This window comes from Crocodylus porosus, unplaced genomic scaffold (genome assembly GCF_001723895.1).
Source record: "Crocodylus porosus isolate Cpor-Errol unplaced genomic scaffold, CroPor_comp1, whole genome shotgun sequence".
NCBI classification, from domain to species: Eukaryota; Metazoa; Chordata; order Crocodylia; family Crocodylidae; genus Crocodylus; species Crocodylus porosus.
The window spans coordinates 6,115,341-6,128,708 of NW_017728928.1; the positions used below are offsets into that span (position 1 = coordinate 6,115,341).

Here is a 13,368-nt window from a genome sequence, read left to right on the forward strand (position 1 = left end):
AGTTACTAAATCAAACTGTTATAATTATGTTTTGTTTGTTAACGTGGTAATTAAGACACTTGGGAGAAAAGTCTTATAGATTCAATACCCCAGACACTTCAAAAGGCCAAGCAAGCTCCGACACACACATTTAAGTGTTTCTATGTGCCCAGTAACCAACAATACAAATCATCTTGCTTTTAGGTACAGTAAAAATGGAACCCATCATATTCACTGTTCTTTCATCCTCCCACAGTTGTGGGCCTCCTTTACATGAGATGAAAGATAGACAAACACCTATTTTTCTTTTGCAGGTCCCCTTCAATACAGTAGCAACAGAAGTTAGTCTGTGTGTCATGCATCTAAGCTTCTAGAAAATTTCACTTGTAGGGCTTCTAAGGTTCAGGCACTCATACAGCCAAGGAAATCATCTGAATAATGACAATGTGACACATTTTAGAGTCGCATTTACTGCTTACAATGAAGTGCCAGTTAAAAATCAGATTTACTGAAGAAAAGAAAGCACTAAGGAAACTGGGCTATTTAAATTAACAGAGGCAAAACGTGCCCTGTAGCCTCATTCCTACTAAATGATGGTTTTTGAGAAGTCAGTTAATAAGTGTACAGGTCTATGTCTACTTGCTTTGAAAGACTACAACATGCAACTAAGGAGTGACTTAAAGTTCAAAAAAGAATTCAGAGCATAAATCAACAGCACCAGTAAATGTGTTTATTACAGCAATAACTACTGTGGCATGCATCTGTACAAACCTTTCAGGCAGTTGTCCACAGCTGGTCATGAATAAAAAGGCATATAAATTTTTCTCTTCTTTTATTACAATGAATTTTATAACAATACAGAAAAGTCACATAACCTTACTGGGTCAGTTTACTTGAACCCTGCAACAGGAGGAACTCTAAATACATTAAATATTGTTACATGTTCAGACTTTTAATGTACAGATAGTTGGGAACAGTTAGAGCCCTCACCAAGCAATGTTGGGGACATGAAGTCCAACAGCACATGAAGTGCTGTGAAGGCATCATTTTACAAATAGCAACATAATGTTACAGAACTTGCCTTTAAGATGGTATGTTCATGTAATTCCAGCGCCTTCACAATTTAACGAACCATATTTACTATACTTCACTTCTAAAAACCTAGATGAAACATGAAAAAGAAGCCATACAGTATAAATTGCAACATCAGGAAAAGTTCCTGTTTTATTATTCCAAATAATTTTTCCCATGTAAAATAAGAATGTCCAATAGCTCCTTGCATGTGGGAAGAAAGTGTTTTTAAAGTCACAATGAAGCCTTAATTGACGGAAGCTTGGCTATATTAACAGCACAAGATGAGAAAAGGTTTAATCTCCAAACCTATTAGACTGCGTGTAGTAGCATCAATAGCGGCCACCTTGCGACATTACGGGCGGTCTCATTCCCATTGGAGGTCGAGGAGGTCCACTTTGGTAAGGGGGCACCATCGGGGGTCCCTGACCATATGGAGGCATCGCTCCAGGAAGGTATCCTGGCATGCCTTGGTGATGAGCACCATACTGACCTATAAACAAAACATTTATAAGATAAAGCAAACAAATCCATTTTATTTTAAAAATGTTATTTAAAAATTTGTCTCTGAATAGATTCAAAGGACAGATGCACTTAAATGCTAAAAGGCTGAGGCTACATTTTGGTGAAAATGCTACCTGTCCTTTCACAAAAAGCTGTAACCTCAAAACTTGAAAAGATTTTTTAGAGAAATCAAATTTAAAGGGGAGAGGGGGCAGGAAAAGCCTGTGTGATTACCATGAGGAGGCATTGGAGGTCTCATTCCTTGCTGCTGTGGAGGAATTCCTGGCTGTGGTGGCATCATACCTCCAATTGGTCCAACTGGTGGGTTACCCATGGATGCCTGGCCTGGTCGAGGGAGATTACGCTGATATTTGGGTAACTGTGCCCTTCTTTCTTCCTAAAGAACAGTAACATATTGGAAAGATTTTAAAGACATATCCTGGTATGACTACAAAGCTACAATATTTAAATTACTGGTAGAGAATATTAAAAGGTAAGAACACAAAAACTGAAATTTTCTTATATTACAACATTTATTATTGCAGGTACCTGCAATTAAGTCAATTCTATTCTTTTAAAATTCAAGAATAATTAACTAATAGCTTTTAGGAGAAAAAGAAAAAAGTTAACAATGATTAGAAAAAAAAAATTAACTCCTGTTAGGTAGTTTTGTTGCTGACTGACACTTTACACCCAAGGAACCAAACCTACTTAAGCCAAAAAAAGGAGGAGACTTAAGACCAGACAAAAATTACATTTTTTTTTTTTTTAAATGACAATCCTTTAAGAACAAATCCCAGGTTAACCTTACTTAGGAAGTCATTGGTTGGACTTTACATAAAGGCTTTTCAGTTCTGAACTCTGAGAACAGCACCAACCTGTTTTAACACTTGTCAAGATTGCTTGAAAATTGCTGTGTCACTTGTGCTATGCTGACTAGCTTTCCTTTCATTCAAGTCACAGCCATACACAAGAAATCCAAGCAATATTCACAGCAAACATAACAGTTCCGGCATCAACTAAACTAAGGTTTAGGTATACAGCATTAGCACAAAGTTCCCCAATTTCAAAGTGTGCTCCTCACACAGCACTATTTTATTAAATTGACAGGTTCTGTACTTCCACCAGTACAAAGATACAGAAAAACATTTCATTACCCACATATCAAATTTCAACAGAAGCATATGTTGCATTTATCAACTGAAACAGTTCTAACTTACCAGGGATATATCCTCATCTGGATGGATCAACTTACTGGTTGCACTGGTTGTTGTAAGAGTAGCAGGCTTACTAGTTATAGATGTAGCTGGTTTAGCTGCAGTACTATTTGTTGTGCTAGTGGTGGAGGTTGTAGATTGCGTATAAGCAGGGAATGTTGGTTTTGGGGGCTCTGTGGTTGTTGCAGGTGTAGTATTCAATGGTTTGAAATCGGTACCAACTGGACCTGGAACAGCTGCTTGAGCCTGTGAAACAGAGTTAAAAATCAAGAAAAATACTTACTTTTCCAAAATAGAAAAAAAGAAAAAGTGTACATTGTATCTTTAGACCTCTGAAACTTTCCAGTTAAGATACATAATTAAAAATAAGCTACTAAAAAGTAAATTTCAGCCTCATCACATGATACTAAAGCAAATGAAAACAAAAAGACAAAACTCACTACACATACTGGAAGAATCTAAAATGTTGCAGGTCAAAAGCCACAACTAAAATAAAAGGAGCAAAACAAAAAATGCTGAATTTCTTGCATCATTTCCTCCAAGCTATTCAACTGAATTATGTATAAAATCCTTACACATACATCTGTTTTAGCAATAACAACCTAAGTTGAAGCAAATTTATTTTCGCAATAATGAATTAGTGTACCTCAGCAATCATTAGTTTAGAACACAACTTGAAGTGTTAGAAATCATTAACATAATTTAAGTTTAGAAAATCTTCACTAAATTAACCTGTTTGAGAGTTCTACGGTCTATACTTTAAATTAAAATATATATATGTATTTTAAGCATTCTCTGCATAAAAATCACTAAAATGTCCTTACAAAGGTCTCATATCTCATACAGATCTACTTTAAAACTTTAGTTTCATTTGTGACTAGAACCAAATGAAGGGAGATCCACTAAGATCCTCTAAGTAGTTCTATGTAGGCTGAAATTATTAAGATACAAAAAGTTTGTGGTTTGTTTGTTTTTTTTAATCTATATTTAAAATAAACTCTGGAAGTGAGATGAGAGAATGCTTTGGCATACAGTCAGCATACTTTTTCAGTTATCTACTTAATTTTCTAATTAAAGCCAAATAATATTCAATTTCAGCATAATGCAAGTTATAAATATGCCCTACATTATTTGTGATGCATCAGATTAAACAGCGTAAACTAAAAAAGGCTTCACCATGCATCAAGCTGTCCACTGCCCACTAAAATGCATTTAACTGCTATCATGCTTTTTTAACCCTTTAGAACCAGGATGTAGTATTTCATTTCTCCCCCGAGTCCAAAAGGAATTGGGCACTTTGAAATGTGAACTTCTACAAAATGACACAAAAGTTAACTTTCTGTAATTTAATAACCCGCTAAACATAATCAGGGATATAAACCATTATCTGAAGATGTTTAGACAGAGATTTTTTTAAGTTACATAACAGTCCAAAGGGTTAAGTTGCAAAGCAATTTTTGTTTTTTTAAACTGCAACTTCCTGCGTACTTGTGCTGTGCTAGGAAACAGAGCTTTAGAAGATGCTGACAGATTTTCTGAATTGGAGGAAGCTGTACTTGAGCTTGTGACAGGTGTCCCCATCTGTAGCATAAAAGAAAGGAAACAGTGAACAGTCTCCAAACAAATGGGTAAAAAATAGTCGAATGGAAGGACTTCTCATCCAATTGACTGAATTTTTGTGAACTAGTATCTTCCCTGACAAAGTCCAAAATGTACTTAGGACACGATGAAGATTTCTGCAACATGCTTGAAAACAAGTAAAAGTTTAAGGATTTATTCATTTACAACAAATATAGTCAAATGGTAGAGGACACAAGGCTCAAACTCATTCTAGTAGCTCTCAACTCCACCCACCCTCCCCAAAAAAACCCACTTGAGGGGATGCCTCTTTGTTCAAATACAACAAATAGCTTAATTTAGCTTGAACAGGAGAATATGGCAAATTAAAAAATAAGACTAATAGAATCTTACTGTTTATCAGTTGGTAAATATGCCCATTATCAAGGAAATGAGATAGAATCCTTGTTTAAAAGAAACCAAGGCAAGATTTGTGCATGGGGAACTTAAGATAAAATTTTGAAAGTCAGATCTTCACCTGCTGACAGACAAAAACAAATTCAGCCAATCCGCCCACTTCACAAGGCATGTAAAAATAAATGGTTTGTCCATTCCAACCCCCAAACTATTCTCTACCTACTTGCTGATGCTATACAACAGCAAAGACAAATATGTTCTTTTTAAATCAGCAGTCAAGAGATGCACTGCTTCACAAGCATGATTCAAACAGGTAAGTAACACTGATTATTCTGCTGTATCTTCAACAACAAATGGTATTCTCCAATATATAAATATTATCAAAGTGAAATGATTTTGTTGCAAGACAAGAGTCAGGAATCTATGTAAACTCAATATTAACACCTTACCTGTCCTGCACTGGGGAACAGTGGCTTAGTAACAGGAGGCTGAAGGGTAGGTGCTGTTGCAGTGGGAGCTGGAGGTCTATTAAGAATTCCTGGTGCTGTCACAGGCTGTGCTTGTGTCATGGGAGGCATACGAGGACCAACAGGTGGTGGCATACCTATAAAAAGAATGAACAAACTAACGAGTAATATCTCAAGCAGAGGTAAAGAAGCATATCCCTTTTGTAGGTGCCTTTTCCTTCTCTCTTGCATGCTAGTGCCTCTGGAGTCCCAAGATGGATAAAACAGGAATTGTAACCTTACCATAAAATAAGATAACAAAACAACCTTTTATCAGCTGGGAGAGACTGGTGTTAAGTATTCATAAATCAAGGGCATTTTACACATAGGGGGTGGGAAGGAAGGCTTTAATCAGAGTGGCTCCAGGAGCTGCTCTAATTAAAGCACCTTGAGTGTCACATGCATCAGCATCCCTGTGCTGAAAAAGGGCAGCGGGGCATTTTAAGCAAAGCTGTTAAACAAGCTTTAGTTAAACTGCCCCACTGCCACTTTTCCGCACAGGGATGCTGATACACGTGACACTGGAGTCTGTTGGATTAATCGAGACCATTCCAATGCGCTGTATTTGCAGCACGTTGAAGCAGGCTCACTGCATATGTACAGGTGCCCCAAATGTCTATACAATTACAGTATAAATACTATACCTATTTTAATGACTTGGGAAAACCTTAGCCTTTCATTAACTTGAACTCCAGTTTTAGGAGGTGGAGGAAAGAAACAGGAGCTTATTTACATGCAGAGTTGTACAAGGTCTCTCCATTTAACAAATGTACATACAACCCAGTATGAGCTTCAGATCCACTATCCCTGTATTGCCAATTGAGGTATAAGGCTGTAAAAAAAACCACTGGAAAATGCACTTGATGTGGGTGTAAATACAAGAGCAGGAAGCAATAGATGTGCCTGGTCTTGATGGTGACCGATTGTTCCAGGGAACACAGGGAAGTGTCTGCTTCCACAAAAATGCAGTCCAATTTTATTTTGAGATGGAAGCAGCACAGCAACAAGAGATCCCTTTCTTCTAGCAGCAATCTTATATGTATGCACACAAACAGGAACCCAACCATTTAAATTAGTACATCTGTAAGATTAGAAACCTGATTTGGATACAATAATTCTGACAACTGGTTACTGTGGAAGGTTCTACAAAAACAGTGATTCTCAACTAGGATGTCATGAGATCCTTTTCAAGGCAGCTGTGGGTTGCCACACAGTGTTAGCACTGTTAGGTTTGCAAACACTATTTGCAAGATAAGCCCAGAAATTTCAACAGGATCCACAACATTAAAGACATTCTGACCCATTGTGGTTTTTCTGAGTTTTCTGCAATAGAAAAATTGCTCTATTATTTTTCCGTAGTTTAAAAAAACATGAAAACTAAACCATTTTCTGAGGGGCACTTCAAATCTAAATGTTTTAATTTGGTAGTTCTGAACCTTTTAAGTAAAATAAAAGACTAAATGGAAGTTTATGTAAATCTAGCTATTATGAAATTTGGGAAATATATCAAACACCAGAAAAAGCAATATTAAAATCACTGAAGATGACCTAAAGTGAATTTGTTCTAGAAAACACAAAGCTTCTCAAAATAAGATAAAAGCGGCTCCTGCACATAATGGAAAAATAACCAGTTAGAGGAAAAATAAATCACATGCATATACACATACATATATCTTACACCAGAAGTGCTAACCTACTAAGCAAGCCTGATTCCATAAATTTAGCCAACTGCCACTACTACAATTTAAAAGGTGATTGCTGTAAAAAGAAACCAGCTAGAAATATACAAATCTACTGGATTTTATTTTTTTAACCACCTCTATATTAAGATATTCTAAAATTAAGCTGTTTCAGATATAAGCAGTTTCTTTACTGTAAGTATAGCCAACAGCCCCAAGTGAATCTCTTCACAAAACTGGCCCATTAGTTGCTCCCTTGAAGTATTTGACTTGTAAAAAAGTTGTAGACAGTTACTAGGCTACAAGTAAAGTGTTCCAAGCTGCTGGCGCAGAGGGCAAAAAGATATCAGAAGAGGAAACTCACACAAGTAGCCAAGTAAGGACAAAGAAAAAGTATAAGTCAGACATAAAAATAGCACCCCACATTAACTTTCTAATAAATGACACCAACCACAACTAAGAGTTCATTAAACTCCAAAATCCATTCCTCCCTTTGATCTTTGTACAAAACTAAACTTGTATTGAGATCCACTATGAAACAAAGATAACCCCATTTCTATAGCTCCCGAGCGCCAAGTAAGAAAAAATAAATAGCTCTCACCACAGTATGGGTTCGACACCCCTGACCTACCTGGTGGCATACCAGGCATAAGAGGTGGTATTCCTGGCCCAGGAGGCATCATTCCACCCATCGGCATCATCCTATTAAAATATAAAATGAAGATTAGTGTGAACATATAACCTATGAAGGCTACTGGCATACATCAATATTAAAAGGTGTTATAATAAGCAACCTAATGCTTTTCACTGATTGAGGGATTCAAAATGCTTTGCTGATTCTAAGCAACACCAGACCAAAATAAAGGCTTCAATGTCAGCAAGGCACATTTCTGTTAACCAGGGGTTAGAGAAAGCAGTCCATGTTTAGACTTTTTAACTTCAATTTGCAATAAATTTCCAAGTAGACAGTATTCAAGTTACTAATTTATTAAAAAGCAAGTTTCATTTACTGTGCCTCATATCCCAAATACAACTGTAATTACACATCCTTCCTGGTATTTAAGACACATCTTCCAACACTGTGGTAGTCAAACAGGTAACACTGACCATGAAATGCTGTTAGAAGAGATGTCTCCTTTCAATAGCAATACTTAAGTGCAAATCTAAATAGAGTTTCCTGCCTGAAGGTGCCCAAATAAAGTAACAGGCTTGTATCTCCAAAACCACTGCATGTACCCCATGACTATTCACTCCACCTTCGTTAATACCACTGCATAGGAAAGATGTAGAACCCTGCTTATTTTAAATTAGGAAAAACTTAACCACCTAGATCACTTGGCAAGAAGGGGCCAAACTCAGCCCCCACATCTGAACTGGTAACACTGAAGTGAATGTAACAATGTGAAAAGGACAGTGATATGTTTGTTTCCACATCCCATTATTTAACTAGCGATCAAGGGGGCTCCTTCTCAGCAACACAGGCTCTCTACCAACTGAAAATTGGCTCCTGTTGTCAGGAACAACTAAAATATGTAAGGTTTTAAACTGTAAGGTTTAACTGTTTATTGCATTTTCTTCAGCAGTTCTGTCCCTTAATAAAGGAGCAAAACATTGGATTAAAGTTGGCAAAGAGCTTCAAGTACCACCCAGAAAAGAGCAGCAGCATGAACTGGCAACATTCCATTTAGATTAAGATCTACAGGACTATAACCCATTAAAACAGCATCAACCCAGTAAAAGATTTATTTCTGCACATACACAGCATCAACCAAAACTTTCTAAAATTCAAAAGCTGGTGGGGGACAATATTAAGCTCTCACGCAAAAAACTACTCAAATCAAAATTCTCACCCAAGTCATTATATTCCTAAAACAAAACTCCAAAATCCATCAAGGACTAACCAAGGGAAGCTACTGATTGCTACAAGATGAAAGGCAAAAAAAAAAAACGAACAAGGAGATCTATTACAATGATCTCCTGCAGTGATGCACATTACCAACATTTCTAGATATTTCTTAAGACTAAAAAAAACCTCTCAAATGATGCAACATGCAAAAAGCAAGTTAGCTAATTGCATCCTATAACAGGCAGAGGTTTCCAATATAAATCTATAAAACAATTGCGTTTCATCTGACACAAGCAAATAAAATATACTAAATATTTCATTATTTATGAGCTGCTTGCGTTCTGACTATACTCTGTGTGTACTTTGCTGATATGACTCACAAACATTTGACAGAAATACCAAGTTTAATAGTATTCTGAACACACTGTGAGAGACTATTCTATCCATCTCACTATCAAGTTTAAAAATTACTTTGTCACATACATGCTCAAAAGCAGTCCTAAAGTTTCAATAAAGAAAAATATATAAAAAAAAAAACTGGTCAAATCTCTCTCATGGTTGGTCTACAACAGAGTACAACCTATATAAACACACAGATGGCATACAAAATTCACAATACTCCAAGCCAAAAACAGGTTTTTTAAACTATCATTGGGCAAGGTGGAAAAGAACAATAGCAGAGCTCTTTGGGTATGAGTTGATTAATTTTTAGCCATTGTCTTTCATATGCTAGCTTCTTCTAACATCCTTTGATAGTTGTCATTAAATGTGAAGGATTACCTTTACACATGTGCAGATTTTACAGGATTTGCTATTTTTCTAAACTAGTTCTATGCCACCTGTGACAATTGCATAATTTGCTGATGTGTAAGAGCATTGCACTGTCACTATTCAAATGATTAAAACTTTATTTTTCTACTTACCCAGGTGGCATTCCTGGCATAACTGGAGGCATTCCAGGCATCATTGGAGGAACACCCGCCATTAATGGTGGTATACCTTTAAAATTTAAATAAATAATTTTAGATAGGTAATACAATCCTCAAAGACATGTCAGACAGTTACTTAAAACCAGATAAATAATTTATATACAACTGTTACAGGAAATAAGTATTCCCTAAAACTGGCCTTGCAAGCCATTGTGGAATATTCCAACATACTGCAAAAACACACGAAAGGCTATTTCTGCAAAATGCCATACTATATAATATTACTTTTAACAGTATAATGTCTTCAGTATTCATCCAGAGCAGAAGGTACATAACACATTGAGACAGCTGCTAACTACCAGTCATGAGCTGTTTTGCAGCATCTAATTCAGTGCTGGAAGGAGTCACACCACCACTCAGGTAGGATCTCAATGAAAATACTTATATACAGCATATAACAACATTGAAGTCCATTACCTGGAGGCATTCCTGGTGCACCTGGGACAGGCGGCAAGCCTGGCTGTGCCATTGGAGGTATGTATCCCTGCTGTGGCTGTACAGGTTGTGGTTGAAATGAAGTTGAAGCTGAAGACTCATCATCTTCATATTCATCAGAATCATCTTGTTGTTTCTTTTTCTGGCTCTCTGCTAAAGATATTTAATGTATATTGTAAGATTAAAAGCAAATGAAGTTTACAGAGCTTATAGGGACAGGATTTTTTGCCCTGTTGGAACTGTGTTCCAGTCTGAAAGCAAGTTACCTTTATACAGTCTTATAATAATTTCTAACTAGGTGTTCTAGGAATTAAAAAATCTTTATACAAGCCTCCCATAACTTTTATGATGCAATGGTAGGGTGGGCTTAGAAACACCACTATAATGACTGGTCACAAAAAAAATGGCATGTCTGCATTCCACTGTTGATTCAATATAGTATCTCCAGGGATTCACATGAAACCAGAGCACTTAAGACTTCTTACATGCTCATTAATTCCAGGTCCCTGGCTCCTTCTCTCTTTACCCAATCTTTAAGTCACACTTCTAGCACTGTAACTGGATCATCCCTTTCCAGACAGATGCATGTCAGAGCAGTCATCCCTGGACAGGAAAAAATACTAGCTGGTAACAAAAAAACTAGTGGTAAAACTGACACAATTAGTTACAGAACATATCAACTGCCTCAACTCCCAACTTCTTCAGAACAAGACCAACACGAGCAGTTAGGTTATAAACATCAGGTTGAAAGAGGCCCGTAAAAAGATTCACATTCAAACAAAGCCTTCCGCTACTCTATTTTTTCAAACCCAGCTTTTAATCATCCTTTCAAAACAGCTATTTCATAACTAGCCAAGGCCAGGACCATGTGTAGAACACCATCCATAAAGTTTAAGACTCAGTGTATGACTACAATTGGCAACATCCAACAATGGTACTTTTTAAAAAACATTAAATCATAGTTGTGTCACCCCTATAATTAAGGAGCAAAGCAGTTATACACATTTTACATGCTCTAACTTTAAAAAAAAAAAAGTGTTATATTATATATAGTCAAGATTAAATAAGAAGCTATAAAGATGTTCAGCATACCTTGAGTTTTTTGTTCAAGTAATCTCCTCCTTTCCTCCATATCTTTTTCTGGAATGCCCTCCATGCCATAAATTTCCAGTTCAATATCTGTTCTTCCAGGAATAGCATTTGGAACGGCATCTATTGTTTCTTTATGCACCTAATACAAATAAAGAAAACATATGATGCGGTCAAATTTCCAACCGGACTCTTTCAAAGCACAAGAAACCTCAGTAAGGTATTTTAAGTGCAACCATTACTGACCTTTTGAGAATCGCAACATGTATTTTAATTCCAAATTCTCATTTTAAAATCAGTGACTGATACCCAACAGTAACTTCTCTCTGAAGAAGCTGCAATTTATGTTGATCCCCACATGGAGGCGTTTTCTTTCTTTTTTTCTTTTGCTTTATGGCACCATATTTGTAGTACAAGATACTAACAGTTCAGAAAATCAAATAGCTTAACCTACATGCTAGAACCTTTTCTGGTTCCAATCATAATTTAAACTAAGGGTTTCTGTTCAAGAGCATTTATACTACTGTACCTTATTTAGAATTAAAATTAGGTAAGAACCACATTGTTTTACTTATTTATTCTCATCCTGCTTGAATCAACCATTTGACTGCACAAAGGTCACATCCTCGGGAAAAAAAGGATCCTTCGTAAGCTGAACATTCTTGAAACATGTTTTGACACAGCGATTCATTTACTAAAGAGTGTCCCCAGCGTACAGAAAACCAATGCCCCGTCGTACATGTTCTAAACAAAGCAAAATCATCTTAGTTTTCCCCCCACCTAGGAATTGCATAAAACAAATTAAATACACCGCAGAAAACACTTACCTGCATGCAATGTATAGCTAAACCAGGTCCTGTATACAGCTTTTTATGACATATATGGCACTTGAAATGCTTTGCTTTTTGATGCTGGATAAGGATTTTTTCATCATCAAAATCCCTATTGCAATACCTATTAACGACCATTAAGGAAATTTATAATCCAGAAACTAAATATCTGAACTTCAGAGTCTAATGTTACTGCAATTGTTCTCAAGGGAAGAAGAGCACAGAAAGCAACAACAAGCACTTCAGAAATTCATAAACAATTTTATTTACGCAGTTCCGAAACTGTAATTATCCACAGTATTTCTAGTATTTTCACAAGTTGTGAAATCTATTAAAAAAAACTCTGCCGCCATAGAAAACACCTCAACTTTTTAAATTGTAATAAGGGGATGTTTTATGCAAGGAAATATGATACTTGTTTCACTGCAAACCAACTGGGAGAAATTGGGGTGCACATTGCATGCAAGAAATAAGAATCCCCAAGCGTCTCCAAATTTGGCAAAGGAGGTACAGTGGCAGTATTAATTGTAGCAGCTCTGGGAGGCATGGCAATTAACACTGCTACCGATACTCATGGGTCTAGAATGTGGCAGTGGGGAGCTGAGCCAGATAAACAGTCCCATGCACTGGCTTGAACTGGAGCACAGGGTCAGGCTGCGTCTCCAAACTCCAGTAGTTGCATCACATGGTGCAGGTGGACCCAACACAAGAAACCAGACCCAGCACACCAGATTAATTACTTAACCTTCCTTGATGATCAGAATTTATTTTCAAGCTGTCTAAAAACCAGGGTACATATTATAGTCAGGGAGATGGGTATACGTCTGAAGACACAGTACTCTTCTTCATTAAAGAATTGCAAAGAATTTCAAGTAGGACCAAAAATATATTTTAAAGTATCGCTGGGCTCATTTTACTACTTTAATTGCAAGGTCATTTGGACAAGCTTTTCTTGATAGAAGAGGGGCGTTCTTATTTGAACAAAATCAGGAATCTGGTTTTCCTGGAAAAGCAAAACCGGACATTGCGGACACGAAAACTGCTGGGCATACCAAATATTTTGATAAAATACCAAGTCCTACTAATGCTCTGTAAACTGGAGGCTAACATATTAAGCAGCTAACATATTAAGCACTTCAAGCTAAAAAAAAAACCCCAAAACACCTTTTTCCATCAAGTCTGACAGCTCTCACTTTTCCAGGGATGCTATTTGGCTAGTTCTCCGCGCATCAAACACGTGAGTTTCCAA

At 36.7% G+C, this 13,368-nt stretch overlaps 1 protein-coding gene across 7 annotated transcripts; it reads right to left on the reverse strand.

Moving 5' to 3' along the window:
• Positions 1 to 687: 687 nt before the first annotated feature.
• Positions 688 to 12,272, reverse strand: ZNF207 (zinc finger protein 207). Of its 7 annotated transcripts, none has more exons than XM_019542407.1 (10): positions 12,117 to 12,272; positions 11,293 to 11,431; positions 10,183 to 10,350; positions 9,700 to 9,775; positions 7,562 to 7,632; positions 5,195 to 5,349; positions 4,260 to 4,352; positions 2,775 to 3,017; positions 1,789 to 1,951; positions 688 to 1,543 (listed from the first exon to the last, which is right to left on the reverse strand). In XM_019542407.1, the coding sequence occupies exons 1-10, from the start codon at positions 12,255 to 12,257 to the stop codon at positions 1,383 to 1,385; spliced, it is 1,410 nt and encodes a 469-aa protein (XP_019397952.1). In that variant the 5' UTR covers positions 12,258 to 12,272; the 3' UTR covers positions 688 to 1,382. The 7 variants fall into 7 exon arrangements, with proteins under 7 accessions (XP_019397952.1, XP_019397950.1, XP_019397951.1 ...); XM_019542405.1 differs by having other exon boundaries at positions 7,532 to 7,632; XM_019542406.1 differs by having other exon boundaries at positions 10,183 to 10,353.
• Between the last annotated feature and the right edge of the window lie 1,096 nt (positions 12,273 to 13,368).